General features: G+C 46.6%; 2 protein-coding genes and 1 long non-coding RNA gene across 4 annotated transcripts; 2 read left to right on the top strand and 1 right to left on the bottom strand.

Moving 5' to 3' along the window:
* Positions 1–1,863: 1,863 nt before the first annotated feature.
* Positions 1,864–2,635, bottom strand: LOC103655019 (Bowman-Birk type trypsin inhibitor). Its single transcript, XM_020551794.2, has 2 exons — positions 2,467–2,635; positions 1,864–2,355 (listed from the first exon to the last, which is right to left on the bottom strand). Exons 1-2 carry the CDS (start codon positions 2,537–2,539, stop codon positions 2,051–2,053), a joined length of 378 nt encoding a protein of 125 aa, XP_020407383.1. The 5' UTR covers positions 2,540–2,635; the 3' UTR covers positions 1,864–2,050.
* A 1,230-nt stretch (positions 2,636–3,865) lies between these two features.
* Positions 3,866–13,612, top strand: LOC103652702 (uncharacterized). Of its 2 annotated transcripts, XR_565027.4 has the most exons (4): positions 3,881–4,331; positions 4,408–4,533; positions 5,107–5,225; positions 13,317–13,612. It is a non-coding gene; the product is annotated as an uncharacterized lncRNA (long non-coding RNA). The 2 variants fall into 2 exon arrangements; XR_565026.4 differs by lacking the exon at positions 13,317–13,612 and having other exon boundaries at positions 3,866–4,331; positions 5,107–6,576.
* Positions 13,613–18,260: 4,648 nt separating this feature from the next.
* Positions 18,261–19,233, top strand: LOC118476849 (Bowman-Birk type trypsin inhibitor-like). Its single transcript, XM_035967152.1, has 2 exons — positions 18,261–18,604; positions 18,714–19,233. The coding sequence occupies exons 1-2, from the start codon at positions 18,529–18,531 to the stop codon at positions 19,010–19,012; spliced, it is 375 nt and encodes a 124-aa protein (XP_035823045.1). The 5' UTR covers positions 18,261–18,528; the 3' UTR covers positions 19,013–19,233.
* Positions 19,234–20,335: the final 1,102 nt, after the last annotated feature.

The raw sequence follows: 20,335 nt of genomic DNA on the forward strand, positions 1-20,335 counted from the left end.
GAGCGATGCCCTGTGTGGCGCCAAGGCTCTGCATGTACTGGAACATCTCCGCCATCCTCTGATCAGCCGCCGCCCGCTCCGCCATTATCCTCGCCTCCATCTCTTCTAGTTGGGTCTGTAATATTACAAGCCAACGTTATAGTAACTCAAAGACTAGGTATATAACTAAAGGAAGGACGAGTTACAGAAGCACTAACCTCGAGTTGCTGTATGCGACGACTGTATAAGAGCTCACCCTTGCTATAATCACACTAGGTGAAGAAAGGGTACAACCGGAAGAGAATCATGAAGATGAGTTCGAAGTGGTCTAGGTCGTCGTCTCCCAGTCAACTATGATTACGGAGGATCATTGTCGTCATATGATGTATTTTATCTAGCTATTTAGTACAGAAATTGTATAAGTAATAAAGATGTGGCATTGATTTATGTACCCTGAGTCATCATATGTGTTAGACTTGATCATGACACACACGTAAAATGCATTTGTCCTTAAATTCGGGTGTTACACCACCGTACCAATTAGCTCGATGGCATCACTTTTGTAAGTTGTTCGCTTAGTGGAAATCAAACTGTTGGTCTATGACAGTCTTGACTTTGAAACTTTCTTTTTATTTAGTTTTTTTTAATGGTTGCTCAGGACAACAATCATTCGATAAGATAATTTAATTGGCTCTCATTCACCTCGGTATAGTCGTTTTTTCTCGGTCCTTTAATTTAAGTCTGTCTAAAGCTCAAAAACTTGTCGATACCATGTCATTGGTGCTGATTACTGAAAAGATAAAAATAAGGGAAGAGATAGGGTATAGATTATGATGAGCCACCACATAGTTGCCAGTGGACAGGCCTTTCTTGTAAGGCTGGTGTTTTGGTAGTAATCCAATGTGACAAAAAAATTAGGTTTCGAATACAAAGCAAAACAACATCGTACATGATTTTCGGTGGCCAGGACTCAGCCGCCGAAAATAAGAACTTATTTTCGGCGGCCAGAGCTTAGCCACCGAAAATAACTAAAAATAAGCTTATTTTCGGTGGCTTATGACACGACTGCCGAAAATAAACTTATTTTCGGCGGCTACCGACAAAGCCGCCGAAAATAAGCTCTTATTTTCGGCGGCTACTGACAAAGTCGCCGAAAATAATCTCTTATTTTTGGCAGTCGAGCACTGACCGCCGAAAATTAGCCTTTTAAACGGCTGGTTCCTTTCTTCCTCCATGTTTCCTCTCGACGCCGGCTTTCCTCTCTCTCCCAGCCCCCGCCCTGGCCGCGCAGCTCGTCCCGCCGCTCCCCGTCGCCCGGCAGCCGTCGAGCTCTCCTCCCGCCTCCGCTCCGCGTGCCGAGCCCTTTTCCATCAAAAGGTTCTTTTGGTGAATTGTGATGTATTTGTGAAAAATTATGATATTTTGTGTTAAATGCGTGTAATTCTGGAATTACTATTTCTGTCATGATATTTTGATTATATTGTCATTGAAATTGTTGCTTTTTATATTTCTTTTATACCCTTTCTCTAAAATTACTTATTTTCGGCGATCATGTAACGGCGGCCGAAAATAAGCCTGACCAAATTTCGGCGGTTGAGCTCTGGCCGCCGAAAATTAGTAGTTATTTTTAGTTTTTTTATTAAAAGATATAGTAAGATATGTGTTTTTTAGAAATAATTTTGCGATTGAAACATTATTTTTATGCCAGCACAAGTATTTATGATGCCATCGGTAATTTCTGTAAAGAAAAAAAAACAGCGCCTATTCTTGCAATACAAACTGACAATGGACACAAAAATTACATGCCAGCTTGTTCCTTGACTTTAATTCGTATCGACTTCTACTTATTGTTTCTGTCTCTATATGTTGGTCACCAGCATCGTATGAAGCAACACATTTATTTTTTCAAACTTAAGAAAGTTGGACATACAATAATTATTACAGAAATATTAGTTTATTTAAGGAGAGGCAGCACGCATCAACAGCGGCAACATTTATTTGCTTCTTCTCAGAAGCGGCACCCGGCAATGGCATGCAGATCGACGAGGATGCATGGCATGCATGCATCCTTCTACTTGGTGCTAGCGCTACACATAGAAGCAGCTGCGGCGGGAGTGCAGCGGCGCTCGCAGAAGTTGACGAGGATGTCGGCGCAGCGGTAGGCGTGCACGGGCGGGATGTCGACGCCACCGTCGGCGGTGTACCTGATGCACCGCTTGCACTCTGGGTGGCACCCGACCATCGAGAAGTCCAGGCATTGGCACTGCGGCGGGTAAGACAATTTGCAGAAACCGCACTCGTTGCAGCACGGCCACGAGCTCGTTCCGGCGGCGTCCACGGCGGCGACTGCCGCCCCTCCGTCTTCCTCCTCCGTCCCTGCATGCCGTGGCCGCCATGCAGCAAATAAGACAACGTGCATATGTGCGCGTATACCTTACCAAGTGATTCTTCTGTGGAAAAAAAGTTGAAGGAACAAAAATCACTCACCTTTGCTGAGTGGCAGAGCTGCAAGGACGACGACGATAACAGCCAGTGTGACGAGTAACACCCGAGGCCTCATGGTCGCTTCTCTCCGCAACTTTGTTGCTTTAATTTCCTCCTAGCTTCCTACTGTGTAGTAGTATTGATCGACGACGGAGACCGTATGAGGCTCGAGGGCTTCTTATAGGGTGGGGGGGGGGGGGGGGGGGGGGGGTGGGGGTTCGTCGAATTGTTGTTGAGCACCATTTGTGACACTGAGTCAGTCTAAAGATTGTTCTTATGGAGACCTTGCATGAACAATGATTATTGTGCATCCATGAATGATGAGAATTGTTAACGACGACGAGACTTGCATTGGAGAGGTCATATAAAAATAAATATACAGTACAGCAGTTCACTGGCATGCACTGCACTTAACAGTTAGAAAACTAATTAACCTAGCAAGCATGCAGCTAGCTAATTAATTTTGGGTGGTTGTGGTTTGGTTGATGAGCGCACGACCATCAAGCAGACTTCACGTGTACTAACATGCATGCATGTCTGACCTGGTAGTGTGTGTGACCCTACAAAATATTGTATCACCGAATACACGTGCAATTATTTCACCGTACCTGCCTCTCGATCTCTTTATTAATTTGACCAGCAATCTGGCTAAGTAGTTTAGCTACATGTGATCACACTATGTCCATCATATGGGCTGACGATGACAAGAACACAAAACTATAGCCTATATATATATATATATATATATATATATATATATATATATATATATATATATATTCTTCCATGTACAAATAAATGGGTGACTTTCTAGGAGCGGATCGGGGCACCTCGGATCTATGGATATGAAAGGAGAGAGATAGAGACAAAGTTGAGACAGAGAGATAGAGATGGGTTAGTTTATCATCATCAGTAACTAGTAGCTAACACGACTTATAGCAAGTATAATAGGGTGACGTAGACGGGCTGCAAGATATGCCACATTAGATTTATGGTGGTGTGGAGAAAAGAGAAATGAAGATAATAGAAGTGAGCTACTCATTAGTAGAGCATGCTGCTCACGGACTCCAAGACAGATTGTGAGAGAAAAAAATGAACTAATTATTAAATGCACTTATGTACAAGTTGCGTTATCGTATGACTAGACTTTTAGTTGACTATATGTGACATGGCAATATTATAAAGCTCATTGTGAGGTATATTATTAAACTTGCTATTAGCCCATAACTGATGGAACCTGAACGTCCACAACTCCCATCCGGATCCCCAGCTATGGGAGGTTCAGGACTGCCACGTCTGTATGCACTCAGGGGCGGAGGGCCCATTATGGCCCAAGCCATACCAAAAAATACCAAAAAAAGGTCCGTCGAGCGCCGGCCCAGCTTCCATATCGCACATTCGCGCTGGCAGCCTGGCGCTAACCCTAACCCTCACCGCCTGGCGCCTCACGAACACAGCCGCCTGCCGTTGTGCCCAGGCACTTAGCCTTCCACTGCCCGCCGAGCCGTCGAGGCGAGACCGAGCCTACTGCCGCTGGCCGCTGTGCCTAGCCTTCCGCCGTCCGCCGAGCTGTCGAGGGGAGACCGAGCCTTCCGTCGCTGCCCTCTGTGCCCAACCTTCCGCCCTTCCGACCATGCGCTGACGCCGTCCGCGGTCCGTCGTTGTGCCGAGCCGCCGATGTGCCCACTGCCTAGTGGCCCCAGCCGTCCGGCCTTCTGTGCTGAGCCCGCGAGCCGTCGTTCGTTGCTCGTCTGTTGTACCCAGGCGGCCAGGCGCCCAGCCCTCCAGCCACGCGCCCATGCGGGCCACGCCACGCCTGTGCCTTCCGCGGTCCGCCGCTGTGCGCATGTGCCTTCCGAGCTGTAACAGTAAGCAAAGCAAACAACTGCTTGTCTGTTGAATAATTTGATTGTTTGAATGTTGATGTTTGTCACAAACATGCAGAGTTGATATATTTGGAGGATTGTTCAAAGGGCTTCATCTTCAAAATATTAAGAAGACATTTCAAAAGAAGAAGGATAGGCAAATACAACTGCCTAGAACTCCGAGACATATATAGCAAATTCTGAGGTATGACAGTTACATATTTTGTAGCAATTTATTCTTATTTTAGACAATGTTCTATTTCTTTATATATACCGTGAGTTGTTCTACAAGTTGATTGGTTGTGTGCTAAATATTATACGGTCCAGTTGTGTAGAGCCATACCTAAATTTGTTTCCGTCCTCTGCCACTGTATGCACTCCTAGCCCTCGCTCTCTGCTCAGGCAGGGAGCCGGTGCTGCCACGTGGCCTTTGACGCATCGTGAAAGGCACTAGGCATAGCCTGACACGAGTCTCTGGCGTGGAGCACCCACATTTAATACTGGCAGGAGGCACGCCTGTTTGCACAAGTCCACAAGTCACTGACGGCGTGCGCCCCGTATTAAATGTAAGCGGCTAGTGCTGTTCGCAAGGCCTGGGCCGCACCTAGGGATGAAAATTGTTTTCAAAAATTCTATAACTAGGACTTCATAATCGTATCGTTTTCGTAAAGACAATATCATTACCGTAAAGTGACAGACACGTTACCGAGGCAAAGACCATTGACTCTGTGTCGCGTATGGGTGGTTCTCATCATAACCTCTACTATTTCCACTACAGAGACAGGTGATGGAGACAGGCGGAGGGGACCGGACGTTAAGCTCTGGGGACGAGCACTCTCGAGTCCACCTAAGTTAATCTACACCCACAGCAATACAACTCACACTGGAGTACGGGCGGTAATCTAAACCTCTGTGTGTTCTTGTGTTCATCGAACTTATCAGATAAATCGTAGGCTGCTCTCTGGTCTTAGGATTAGACAGGTGCATCCCACCAACCCGCTGTAGTTTACTCGCACAACTAACACATAGTACTCCTACATTAGACATCAATATCCCATCGTGCCGATCGGTCCATTGTCCAGTAGTCTTCCTTCCTCCTTCCCTCCCTCACACACGCGCCACAATCACAGGAAAGAGATTGATCGAGGACGCGTACAATACAGTAGGTTACATGCACATTCACAAAATTCAAGTAGCAGCAGCCCACATGTCTCTATCTCGCCCGGGAACCTCGGCCACGTCCATCCCGTCCCTGCATGTATGTGTTTCACGATCAGCCTTGGGGAATTGACGAACTGTCTTCATTAGTCTCTGAGCACATGTAACATATATATGCATGTTTTGGTTTATATATTACTTGTGCATTGTGACAATAATGTACGTGGTCCTAAGAGACCTGGATGCTCTGTCTCTTCATGTGAGCATGCCCCCCATCCACATGTGTTTCACGCGTCGTGTTTTACGATATGATGATGAGCCCCAAAGCCCTTAGGTGCGTTTGGTTGCGAGACATTCAGAATAAGCCACTAGCGTCCTCTCTCGTCTCTCTAATTTTAAGGGATAACTAAGATAACACTGGGATAGTCATATTCCAACCCTTGACCCTGAACCAAACAATCTTAAATATTCCATCCCCGTCTCGTCCTGTCATTAATGTAATCAAATGCATCTTTATAGTGTGTTTGGTTTGTGGAGTCACTCCATGCTTCATGAGGTGATGCATCATAAGTTCATTCCATCAATTTTGGTAGAATCAAACAACTCTTCATTTATATACTAATTATTAGCTTATGAGGAATGATGTGGTGATGGATCAACTCATTATATTCCACAAACCAAATAAAAAAGTGAGGAGTGAGAAGAAGATGGATCACTTCGTTCCTCAAACCAAACACACTATTAATGAATTAGTTATTATGGGATAGGTACATGGGTCTATGCTAATTGCTAAGTTGTGAGATGGTAGGCCGACCGTAGGATATCCACATGCATGACCACACATCATTCCCGGCCCCTATATATATATCGCACATGGATGCAACAGTTGTGCACATGCACAATACTACCCTTATGCTTCTCTGTAATATTTTTTTTTGACACCACATCATCCACTAAAAGATCGATTCAAGCATATGCTTGTTATTTGATTTATATACTTGATTAGCTTATGGCTCTATCTCAACTATATTTAAGTGTGAGTTTATTCGTGTGTTTCACCTTCCCACGCTCACGCGCGCCGGTCAGCAAACAAAAAAATGAAAAATAGGACGTCAGATCAAATCCCTACCCCTTAGAAAGTTTAGGAGGCGCGAACCAAACAGCCTCTTAGTCATCTAGTCACCAGCTCGTTTAAAGGATTTTGAGTCAGACTCTTTTCATTTTGAGTCACGAGCTGCGGTCCAACAACGCGTGAGGCTTGAGCAGAGACAAGTATGGCGCCTATGCATGGACCAGCTGGGCTTATCGTGAAACACATGATGCATGAAACATGAGGACGATGGGGTCATGGGGACATGCATGCATGTCGTTACGTTCCTGCCAACCAACCACTGCATAATGAACACGATTGATCCAATTAAGATATGTAAGGAGTGTTTGGTTTGATGGATCAACTTATTTTACTCCACAACTTATTCCATTCTACAGACTAAAAAAATGATGAGTGATAAGATGATAAACTAGCTTATTACTCAAACCAAACACCTAGTAGTGTTTGGTCATGAAATCACTCGACCCGTGAGTTTCGTGAGGTTGCACATCATCAGTTTATCACCATCCCATGAATTTTGGTAGAAACAATGATACATTCTTCATGCATATAGTAATATTAGCTTGTGATAAAGCATTTGGTGATAAATCAATCTATTCTATTTTACGAACCAAACAAAAAAAGGTGCGAGAAGAAAATGAATCACCTCGTTTATCAATACAAACACACCCTAGATAAGGCTTGGCTTGTTGCATGGTTTTGATTTACAGATGAAATTACATTTAAGCAAAATATTGTTTTAATGTCAACACATCCCAATAAAAAGCTCGATGGCAATATTATTTTAAAAAATACTGATAAGAAGACATACATGATACGACTCTTGTGTCAAAGGACCTAGTTACCCTCCCATAGTAGTCTAGATCTGTTGTACATGACAGAGGATGATTTTATTTTAGTATGAAAATGTATATTGGTGGCACACTATAAATAGGTATATAGTACCACTACTACAGGGTTGAGCACTCGTGCACCTAGAGTCTATCGCTTTCGGATAGCAGAGCATTCAAAGGTCGCTTCATAGAACATCCTTCGTGGGTCTTGTGTGGAGTCTCCAAATGTACTATGGTTTGTAAGCTCAATAATGTACTCTTTTGACCCTAACATCTCAAAGTTGCGAGTGAAAGGCAAGAAGATAAATTATGTGTTTCATTTACAATGATTCATCACGTAGAAGTTAAATTGTCCATCAATATCTATTGGTTTCACTTCATCCCCCTTTCACCTTCGAGCCCTTTGAAGGTAGTAGGGAGGATGAACCTTGTCTTAATAGTGTTGCCCTGTTATGGTTTCTTGTAGGGACTTTGACACGTACCCAACATTTGGCACCCACCACCGGTGAACCCACTTACCACCACTATTATGCCTCCACAAAGGCGTGGGATTAATGTTGTTGGCTCTACTATATGGATCTCGAAGGCCGAGGAATAACACACAAAAGCTACTCATCGGCCTGAAGTCACGCGCCGAAGACATGAGAAAAGAAAAACTCTAAAACAACCACCTCAATAAGACAATGTTGATGAAGAAATCGAGTGTCTCCATGACATTAAGAGATGTCAAAATCCAAAAGCAAAAGATGCTTCACGTCGCCCACCTTCATTGGCAGACACTACAGGAAACGCCTAAATTTTCGTGGGCCGAGATATTTTCGTCGGCCGGCCCACGAAAATACTGACATTATTTTCGTCGGTCCCTAGGCCGACGAAAATAATGCGTATTTTCGTGGGCCCATCGACCTGCCGACGAAAATACAAAAACGTATTTTCGTCGGTCACTAGGCCGACGAAAATAACGCTTATTTTCGTGGGCCATGGCCAAACCGACGAAAATACATCATTAACCGTACTCTATTTTCGTCGGCCTAGTGAGGCCGACGAAAATAGAGGCCCAACATCGTCGTCCTCGGCCCCGCTCGTTTCAATCGCGCGTCACTCGTTTCACCCAACGCCGCCGCCCCACGCTCGCCCTCCCCTCGCCGCGCCACCGCCCGCCGCCCGCCGGTGCCCGCGCCGACGCGCCACGCCGCCGCCCCGCGCGCTAAGGGAGCCCGCCGGTGCCCGCGCCGCCGGTGCCACCCCGCCCGCCGGTGCCCGCGCCCGCCCGCCGGTGCCCGCGCCGCCGGTCCCCGCGCCGCCGGTGCCACGCCGCCGCCCCGCGCGCTAAGGGAGCCCGCGCCACCGAGCCCACGCTCACCGCGCCCCTGCACGCCGCCGAGGCCCACGCCCGCCCCTGCACGCCGTGCCCCTACCCCTACACGCTGCGCCCCTCGCCCGTGCACGCCTGCCGAGCCCCACGCCCGCCCCGCCGAGCCCCACGCCGCTGCCCGCACGCCCGTCGTCCGAGGCACCCCGCCCGTCCCTCGCCGCGCCGTCGTCCCGCCCGAGGCGCGCTGCACCGCATCGCGACGGCCTCCCTGCGCCGTGCCGCCGCCCACACGCCCGCCCGCTCCGTCGCGAAGGTCTCCCAGCTGCGTCGTCGCCCGCCTCGACTCGCCCGCATTTGCGCCATCAGGCAAGTATAATTGCCGAGGCTCCGAGGTCATTAATTTATATTAGTCATCTTGTCGTGTTGTGATTAGTTTAACTGTTTATTGCTTTAATTCAAATTCATATTTTGTCTCCGAGTTATGTTTTAATGTTTAGAGTTTAGTTTTAATCGTTAACCGTAGCGAACCGTATGCGTCACCCGTTCGGGAACGGCGAACGTCACATTGGCTTGTGAGGTTTGCCGCTCCGGAATTGTCCACGTATTTTGGACAGCCTGAGAGTGTAGGCCGATGCTTGTGATTTGTGATATGTGTCTTACGATTTACGCGGAATTTCGGTTGTGTAACTCAGTTGTTCTCCAACACACCATGTTCAGGCGTGTGCTTGGAGAGCAGCGGGGTTATGCTGCCGAAATTTAGCGACAATCGTAGGCTACACGTCATAAATCACAAGCATCAGCCTACACTCTTGGGTGGGTTTAGGGCCTTTACCTAATAGGGAGTTCACCTAATTAAGCCACGGACGATCGTTGATGTTCTTTGACTTTTGTTTAGCCTTTAAAATGGACGGTGATCGAAGGGTGATGTATGACGGGTGGAGAAAGGATGGGGCACATTCAAATGAATGGATGGGTGTAACAAAGGCTTTTCTTGAGCACGCTTTCAAAGATGCAACTGGTCGTCTAGTGAAGTGTCCTTGCAATCGCTGCGAGAACAAGTGGCCTCAGAAGAAGGAAGAAATGGAGAAACACCTTTGCAAAAGTGGGTTTATGCCGAACTACCTTGTATGGTACCGGCATGGAGAGTCTATTAGACACGTTGACGCGGAGGTGGAGCTTGATGACGATCATGATAGGATGGACGATATGTTGCATGATCTTGGTAGGGAGGTTGAAATGAACGCTGAGGAGCCGGGGCAGCTTCCACGCGATGCTCAAGAATTCTTCCGGCTACTCGCCGCGGGAGAAGAGAGACTGCACGAGCACACTCAGATGTCAGTTCTTGGGACTCTCACAAGACTAATGGCGATAAAGTCGAAGCACAACATTTCAAACAGTGCTTACAACGACATCGTCCAACTTATGGGCGAGGTTCTCCCGGAGAATCATAAGTTGCCAAAGAATATGTACTTCACAAAGAAGATGTTGGCTGGTCTTGGGATGACATATGAGAAGATCGACGTGTGTCCCAATAGTTGCATGCTATTCTTTGAGGATGATGACAAGCTTGACCGTTGTAAGCATTGTGAAGCTTCTAGATATGTCGAGGTGACAAATGATGAGGGTGAATTGGTAGTTACGAAGGTCGCAGCTAAGCAACTTCGTCGGTTGCCTATCATTCCTCGGCTTTCAAGGCTGTTCCTCAACAAGGAAATAGCTCTGCATATGACGTGGCCAAAGAATGGTGTACGTCTCGTCACTGATCCAGACATAATGGTCCATCCGTCGGACGGTGATGCGTGGAAGGCATTTGACGAGTTTGATCCCGAATTTGCAAACGACCCTAGGAGTGTACGGCTTGGTCTATCGACGGACGGATTCACACCTTTCAATACCAGTGCAAGCCCTTACTCGTGTTGGCCTGTCTTCATTGTGCCATATAATCTTCCTCCTGAGTTGGTCAATAAAGAAGAGTTCATGTTCCTTGCACTAGTCATCCCAGGCCCCGAGCATCCAGGGCCAAAGCTGAATATGTTTGTTCGCCCTTTAATCGAAGAGCTGAAACAGTTGTGGAGAGGTGTGAAGGCTTATGACAGCCATACTGAAAAGGAGTTTACCATGCGCGCTGCTTATTTGTGGTCAGTGCATGATCTGCTGGCGTATGGAGATTGGTCTGGATGGTGCGTCCATGGTCGGTTGTGCTGTCCCATATGTATGAATGATACGGATGCATTCAGATTGAAGCATGGTGGGAAAGTGTCATTCTTTGATGCTCATCGACGTTGGACTCCATTCAAGCATGATTTTAGGAATTCGCTTACTGCATTCAGAGGTGGAGCCAAAATCAGAAATGGGCCACCAAAGAGGCAAACTGCACCGCAGATAATGGCATGGCATGCTTGTCTGAAGCAAGGAGAAAATGATAGGTTCCAAGGCTACGGGGAGGACCATAACTGGACCCATATTTCATCAATATGGGAGCTTCCGTATGCAAAAGCCTTGATCATGCCGCACAACATAGACTTGATGCACCAAGAGCGTAACGTTGCTGAAAGCATCATAAGCACATGTTTCGATGTGACTGATAAAACGAAAGATAATATGAAGGCAAGAAAAGACATGGCTGAAATTTGTAAGAGGCCGATGCTCGAGTTGAAAGTAAGCGATAAAGGGCATGAAAGTAGGCCGCGAGCTGATTACTGCCTCAAGCCGGATGAAAGGAAAGAAATATTTAAGTGGTTGAAGAATCTGAAATTTCCAGATCGGTATGCGGCAAATCTGAAACGGGCAGTCAATCTGAAGACCGGTAAATTGATCGGTTTGAAAAGCCATGACTACCATATTATTATGGAGAGGCTGATGCCCGTGATGTTTCGAGGCTATTTTAAGGATGAGCTTTGGAGCATATTTGCAGAGTTGAGTTACTTCTATAGGGAAGTATGCGCAAAGACGGTATCGAAGAGGTTGATGCAGAAATTTGAGAAAGAAATTCCAATTCTTATTTGTAAATTTGAAAAGGTTTTCCCGCCAGGATTCTTCAATGTGATGCAACATCTAATTGTGCATTTGCCTTGGGAAGCTTTGGTAGGCGGACCAGTGCAATTCAGGTGGATGTATCCTATAGAAAGGGCGTTGAAAAAGCTCAGGGCGTCTGTTCGGAACAAGGCTAGAGTCGAAGGGTGTATTGCGGAGGCTTTTGCCCTTAAGGAGATATCTCAATTCTCAACCAGGTATTTCGCTCGAGCCAACAATGTGTTTGCGCCTTCAGTGCGACTTCATGTCGATAATGAATCACCCCAAAGCACCCTTCAAATTTTTGCGAATCCGGGTAAAGCAGTTGGAAAAGGGAGTGTACGTCACATTGAAGCATCAGATTTGAACACGCTAATGCTATATATGTATAGCAATATTGACAGCACACAGGAGGCGTTCGAGTAAGTTTTCCTCATAATTACGTCCATTTTCTCATCTCATAATTTCTATAGTGTGTAATCTCCATGTTTGTAATATGTCCAGCATGTTTGATGAAGAATGTTGGAAATCTACTAGTAAACCTACGGCCATCCAATTAGAAAATCTTCGACGTGATGGGTTGAAAGGTGGACCAAACTTCGTGCAGTGGTTTCGTAATTATGTTAGTAATTGTCATTCTCTCATTGTCCATACTTAATCTTTGAATTTTGGACTTGGAAGATATAATGCATATACTAATTACTTGTATAGGTTTCCAAAAACTCTGTGCACCCGGACTTGCAGCAAATGGCACATACCTCTGTGTCCGTCCGAAACTATACTCGCTATGATGTAAATGGATATCGCTTCCGAACCGCGAAATTGGAGAAGAGTCGACCATTGGCAGCCACCACCAATAGTGGTGTGTTGGCAAGTTCATATGTTGACGATGACAAAGTAGTGGACTATTACGGTGTTCTTCAAAACATTGTAGAGTTGATTTTCGATGGCCCCAAAGAACTTAAAGTCGTGTTTTTCGAGTGCGACTGGTTTGATGCTCATAGTGGGACTCGTGTCGACAAGTATGGTAATGTCGAGGTGAAGCATAGCTCTAGGATTCCGAGCAGTATGAGCGATGTTGTCCTTGCAAATCAGGCAAAACAGGTGTACTACCTGCCATATCCTCACCCAAGCCTTAGGGCTTGGTGGGTTGCAATCAAAGTCAACCCACAAGTCGTCGCTCCAGAGAGTGCTGACTACGTGAGTATAATCAGGGACAACGATGATGCTGTTTTTCAACCAGAAGCGGCGTCGAATCAAGACATAGCTCACCGATTCCATGTGACCAATGGAGAAGGACTTGAAAATCTCTGTTGCAATTCAAGCGACTTAATTGAAGAACCTAGGTCAAAGCGCAAACGACCTGTCGTCGTTAGAAGATCAGTAAGGATCCAACGAAATCAAGAGCGTATGAATAAACAACGAGCCGAAGAAGCATCATCGGATGCGGATGACTTTTGATTAGTATGTTTCTTTTAGCTATGTATTCCAATTTCCACATTATTAATTTTCATATTATTTGTTTCATATACTGTGGTTTGACATTAATTTATCTACAGTTGAACATGTTCAAGCATAGGAGATCGAGGAGGAGTGGGGGCAGCGCGGCCAGCGAGGACAGCTCGGGCAGTGGGCTTTTTCAGGGCACCTCACAGAGCCGACAAAGGCAGCAACAACTTCTCGACTGTCTAGATGAAGTGCAGGGTGAGGAGGGTGAGCAGGAGACTCCTCAGCAGGATGCTCATGTGCAGGGTGAGGAGGGTGAGCAGGATGACGAGGGTGAGCAGGATGAGGAGGTTGACCCAATGGGGGCAGGCAGCGCGGGCGACGCGTCAGATGGTTCTACGTCCTTCAGGTATTATTATGCATATTACTTTAATTGATATTAGTTTCTAATCATTTCATCATATTGAATTTACTTGTATACTTAGGTATAAGAAGAGCAATGCGCTTGGTCCGAGACCTGCCGAGAGGAGGCTCATCCGGCCGCATGGAGAATGGTGGGGCTTATTTCTGTTTTGTTAATTTTTTAATGTGAACGTGATTGCACTAGTTTACTTGTTTTATTAATTTTTGTAGGTCATGGGAAGACTTGACTTGGGACGGTACAGGCAGACGTCCTAAGGTGAACGCGGTGTTGGGTAGCCTCTGTCGCTTCTACTACCCTGGCATGGTGGAGCTCAATGGCGAGAGGTTCGCGGCTATGCAGTGGGCTGACTGGGGTCTAAAGGACTATGTCGAGCCAGGGGAGTCAGGGGAAAGCAGTAGCGGAGGGGGAAGTTCGGAAAAAAAACGAAGGACTTGTCAGGTGGCTGTGTGGGACGAGTTCTGGGTGAGTTTACTTTCGTATATAAGCAATTCATTGAATTATTGCTTCACCTAATCTTACTTTAACTTAACTTCTCCATTGATATGTAGGGGAGGTTCCAATTGCCGGATGACATCGAGGAGGATCAGGCTCAGTGGACACGTGTGAAGAGGCACTTTCGGAAGTGCGCTGATAAGATAATCAAGGATGCCATGTACAATGCTCGCATCGCGGCCGTCAACTACTACTACAAGAAGATAAAGGGTCAGAAAATGAGCAAAGCATTAGGGGCCAATGAGATCTACCTCACAGAGGAGCAGTACCTGGAGAGAGTTGTGGATTGGCTGTCCAAGGACATGGAAGCATGGAGGTGGTTGGCTAAGAGATGGGCGTCGCCTGAGTGGATTGCAGAGTCCAACAAGCACCGTGTCAACCGTGGCACTGAAGGACCGGGGCATAGGTACGGCGCCGATGGACACCTTGGTACCGCACGCCGCATGGTCAGTATATAAATCAAACTTGTATGTTACATCTATGAAAATTATATGGTTTAACTCTTCTTTTTCATGCAGGAAGCTGAAAGTGGAGTTGCTCCAAGTTTTATGGAGGTTTACGTCCGTGGTCATCGTGGCCCTGATCCGACGAACCCTGATGAGCTATGCAGCGAGGCGGCAAGGGAGAAAATGGTAAACAAGTTTGTATTTACGAATTAAATTGCATGTTTTGTGTCTAACTCCAACTTTAACTTTCTTTGCAGAATGCATATGGGGAGGAAATGACTCAACGCCATGGGCCTGATTTCGACTGGATGCATTCAGACTTAGATGCCTCGGCGTTGTACCATAGTGGTGGGGGTAGAAAGCATGGCAGGTGAGGTGTTTGTGTTTGATTCGACGATTTCATTAACAAGAATGTGTCCACTTAATGGCTCAACTATGTGTATCATGCAGGTTTGCCTTTGGCACCGGCGTTGTGGAATATAACAGGACAATAGGTCAAGGGAAGGCATCCTCTTCGGGAGGGAGTTCTCGCTCCTCCAGGTCTGCTCGAGAGGCTCAGCTGGAGGAGGAGACTCGGGCAGCACAGGAGCAGGCTCGAGCAGCACAGGAGCAGGCTCGAGCAGCGCAGGAGCAGGTTGGACAGCTGACGCAATATATGGCTTCTTATTTTCAGGTAATTTGTCTATCTCATCACGTGTCGTCATTGAATTCAAAGTATAATGTTGTGATTCTAACGTTGCATCCATTTGCAGGAAATGACTACTCGACTCGGCCCTGATATGAACTTGCCCGCTTTTCGCCCTCCCCAGGTAACACTTTCTGAACACTTCAATTCCATAGCAACTTTTTCTTTATTATCAAAAATGGCTCGCAGGCACAAGGATGGGGACAGTGGCCAGGACAAGCTCCAGCGTCGCAGCCACAGTGGACCGGTGTTGGGTGGACGCAGGCACCTCCAGGCACTTGGACGCCTCCACCACCCCAAGGATCGCAGCCAGTCCCGGGATGGGTGCCACCGGTCTCCCAGCCACCGGCGGGCTCTCAGCCATATCAAGCGTGGATGGCACCGCCACCGACGGGGTGGGTGCCACCACCTCTGGGGTGGCCACCACAACAGTACCCGTGGATGCATGCACAACCTCCTCCTCACCATGGATCACAGGTGATGTTCCATGTTTAGTTTTACGCAAATATTGACCAAACACAACAATGTATATGTATACAGCCTTATTTGAATGATTGATGAATTGCAGGGTTCAGCGTCACATGCTCATGGATCGGAGGGTGGTGTCAACGTCCAAGACTTCCTCGTCCATGGTGCTGGAGGGAGTGGCCACCTTCCTGGTGGCGGAGGAGGGAGTGGCCAAAACTCTCACAGCCCGCCGGAGTGAGGAGTGAGTAGTGAGTGTGTACTATGGACTGTTTATGGACTTATGGACTATTTATGGACTCTGGACTGGACTTATTTGAATGGACTATGGAATGTGTTTTGTGAATTATGTGAATGTGTTTTGTTAATTATGTATTTTGCTTGTGAATGTGTATATGTTAATTGTGATAATGTTTATTTTGCTGTGAATTATTAATAGGTGCAGAAAAATCTGTTTTTGGGGGGGAAACATCAATTTTCGTCGGCCTCGGTGTGGCCGACGAAAATAAGTTCCCAGGCTATTTTCGTCGGTCTCAGTGTTGGCCGACGAAAATAACCTGGGAACTTATTTTCGTCGGCCACCATCGGGCCGACGAAAATAGTTGGTCCACTCACTATTTTCGTCGGCCTTGGGAAAGCCGACGAAAATAACTATTTTTCGTCGGGACCGATGAAAATAGTTGCCTAATTTCGTCGAATTTATTTTCGGCGGCTATTTTCGTCGGCCTGCCGACGAAAATATTCTATTTTCGTCGGTTTAGGCTTATTTTCGTGGGTTTTTGGCCCACGAAAATTTAGGCGTTTCCTGTAGTGAGATAGATGAAACCTAAAAAAACTACAACACATGAGAAGGGAAGAAGAAGAGCATATGCAAAGATCAAATATGTCATGACACAAGGGACCTTCATCTAAAAGAGCCAAATCATGTCTCCTTCGTTCATGACAACTGTGGAGGAAATTTTGGCAGTGAATTTGTACGGGGTGGATCATGACATCGAGAACTGAAAGTAAATGCACAACGGACAATCGAGAATTGAAAGTAAATGCACAACGGACACTGGGATTTAGACATGTACAAGCTCTCAATGCGAGATAATACCCACATCATATGTGTTACAGTGTCTATTGCCTATGCAATAGTGATCAGATGATCTGCCCTTGATTGACGCTATCGTCCCCCTTTATAGTATACACTATAAATTCATTTCCATATTTTTATATAAATTATAAAACCTTTTGGACGTCTAATCGTGTTTTGTAAAAGCTCGAGATTGATTATGTTAAAAATAGGACCTAGACTTAATACTTTTATAACAGGCACAAACGATGGGTTGATTTGTCAAAAAGTCGGGGGATATTTGGAAAGATGTACACGGCTGGCTTGGGTGGAGGGCACCGGAGCCGTCCAGGTCGGATCCAATGGTTCCGATACAACGCGCGAAACAGTATGAGTTAAATCTAATCCTGGCCCTCTGACGCGATTTCCTACTCCCTCCGCCCTATTCTATGCTACGAAGAGTGCTATTCCATGCTACACTTTATGGGAATCGAGGCGAAGGGCTATCACAACGACAGGGACATGGAGGACATGGGATGAGACTCTTAGGCTAGCCGCACTCACGTACTGCACAGCCGAACGGTAAAGGATAGCGTAGCAAATTTTGCTGCACTCGCATGCGTTATGCGCTACTCTATACACTGTAGCTCACGAGTGAGCGCTAAATCTGGCGTAAAGGCGATGCGCTACTCCATACACTGTAGCGTACGAGTGGGGCAAAAAAAAAAGGAGTGGGTGGTGGGGCCCACGGTGGGAATTTTTGATATATATTGATAAAAAATGTGGTAGTTTGTATAGGGTTGAGATATAGAGTAGTTGTGGATGCGGGAGTTTGGCTACTGTATTTTAAAATGTTAATGACTAGGATAGAATATTCCTTTTAGAGTAGAAATTTAGAGTAGAATGAGTGCGGATAGCCTTACCAAAGAAGGGGGAGACGACTAGGATTGGCCACGCACGCGCGCCACGGCTCCGCAGCGGTGCAGACCCTTTGCGGATCAACCTCGGAATCTACGCACTTGGCGGCTCCTTGTACCCAATCAGTGATCCCTGGCGATTAGCGACACCCCGGGTGGCTTGCTGACCCCGAAGCAGCCCCTGAAACTCTCCTCCTCGACGGTATTTACCCTGGATTGAGTTTTAGTGTTTTTTTCACAGAGAAGAAGACCCTCTGCGCCATCGCGGACCATCCGAGTCCCAGACACGAACCATCCAGACGTACGCAGGGAAGGAGCCGCTCCTACACCTAGGTCGTGGACTGTCCGGCCAAGAGACACGGACCGTTCGTGCCTCCACAGAGAGCACCACCAGATGGTTCACTCCAAGTGTTTGGCGCCTAGATCGGGCCAACAACGAGTCAGCGGTTTCAACCCATATTAATATTTTGTAGCTATAGTATGGATTGGAGCCACCGAACGATACTAACTTTTTAAGCATAAATTAGTACCGGTTGAGTTATTACTGACCGATACCTACTGTTTTTTCTAGGTACGCGTGGCAGCTTGAATCGATATGGTGAGGCTTACGTCAGTATCAGTTTTAACCTAAATGGTACTTAAATTTGAAATTAGGTCTAGTAGTGCACGTGTGACACGTGCCGCTGCTAGCTGTGGACAATACGGAACCCCTTCCCTCCTGGAGTATATATAAAGAAGCCCTCATACGGTCTCCGTCGTCGATCAATACTATACTACTATCACAGTAGGAAGCTAGGAGGAAATCAAAGCAACAAAGTTGCTGGCCGAGAGAAGCAACCATGAGACCTCAGGCGTCGTTACTCGTCACACTGGCTGTTATCGTCGTCGTCCTTGCAGCTCTGCCACTCAGCAAAGGTGAGAGATTTTTGTTCCTTCAACTTTTTTTTCCAGAAGAATCACTTGGTAAGGTATACGCGCGCACGTTGGCTATATTTGCTGCATGGTGGCCACGGCATGCATGCAGGGACGGAGGAGGAAGGAGGAGGAGGGGAGGCAGTCGCCGCCGTGGACGCCGCCGCCGGAACGAGCTCGTGGCCATGCTGCAACAAGTGCGGTTTCTGCTACCTGTCTGACCCGCCGCAGTGCCAATGCCTGGACTTCTCGACGGTCGGGTGCCACCCAGAGTGCAAGCAGTGCATCAGGTACACCGCCGACGGTGGCGTCGACATCCCGCCCGTGCACGCCTACCGCTGCGCCGACATCCTCTTCAACTTCTGCGAGCGCCGCTGCACTCCCGCCGCAGTTGCTGCTAGCACCAAGTAGACGGATGCATATGCATGCCATCGTTGCCGCCGTGTGTGCCGCTTCAGAGAAGAACTAAATAAATGTTGCCGCGCGCTGTTGATGCGCGTGCATGCCTCTCCTTGAATAAACCAATATTTCTATAATTATTGTAGGATGTCCAACTTTCTTAAGTTTGAAAAATAAATGGCGCTGCTTCATATGATGCTGGTGTCCATGAATTAACCTGCATCGTCACTTCAGTTATGATCTGTGCTTTGCATGAGGTTTTCATGTTACTTTTATGTCCAAGAGAACTTGGATTTTCTTCTCGAACGGTACGGTTGTTGTCCTGACGATCAACCATGCATCCAAAAACCCAAATAATTAAAAGAAAGTTCCGAAGTCAAGATCAACATCTTGATTTCCACTAAGCGGCTGGCCGGACAAACACAAGTGATGCCATCGAGCTCAGTGGTACGGTGTGGCTAGATGTTCTCTATGATGGCTAGTGATCAGCATAGCATGACACTTGTAGCCAAAAAAAAACTGAGCGCAATAGTGAAACCTTACAAAACTCAAAATCCAACCTCTCCACTCCAATCACAATGAAACAAGAGTCTGACTCAAAATCATTTAAACCAGCTGGTGACTTGATGACTAAGGGAATGTTTGGTTCGCGCTTCCTAAACTTTCTAAGGGGTAGGGGTTTGATCTGGCGTCCTATTTTTTATTTTTTGTTCGCTGGCCGGCGCGTGTGAGCGTGGGAAGTTAAAACACACGGATAAGCTTACACTTAAATATAGTAGAGATAGAGCCCTAGGCTAATATTCAAGCATATATCAACAAGCATATGCTTGAATCGATCTTTTAGGGGGTGTTTGGTTTGCAGAATCACTCCATCCAAAATGAGGTGGTGCATCATGTATTCATTCATCAAACTTGGTGGGATGATCTAATTCTTCATATTAGTACTAACTAACTATGATCGAGGAATGTTTGGTTCGCGCTTCCTAAACTTTCTAAGGGGTAGGGGTTTGATCTGGCGTCCTATTTTTTATTTTTTGTTCGCTGGCTGGCGCGTGTGAGCGTGGGAAGTTAAAACACACGGATAAGCTCACACTTAAATATAGTAGAGATAGAGCCCTAGGCTAATATTCAAGCATATATCAACAAGCATATGCTTGAATCGATCTTTTAGGGGGTGTTTGGTTTGCAGAATCACTCCATCCAAAATGAGGTGGTGCATCATGTATTCATTCATCAAACTTGGTGGGATGATCTAATTCTTCATATTAGTACTAACTAACTATGATCGAGGAATGTTTGGTTCGCGCTTCCTAAACTTTCTAAGGGGTAGGGGTT

Source organism: Zea mays, chromosome 4 (assembly GCF_902167145.1).
Source record: "Zea mays cultivar B73 chromosome 4, Zm-B73-REFERENCE-NAM-5.0, whole genome shotgun sequence".
Lineage (NCBI taxonomy): Eukaryota > Viridiplantae > Streptophyta > Magnoliopsida > Poales > Poaceae > Zea > Zea mays.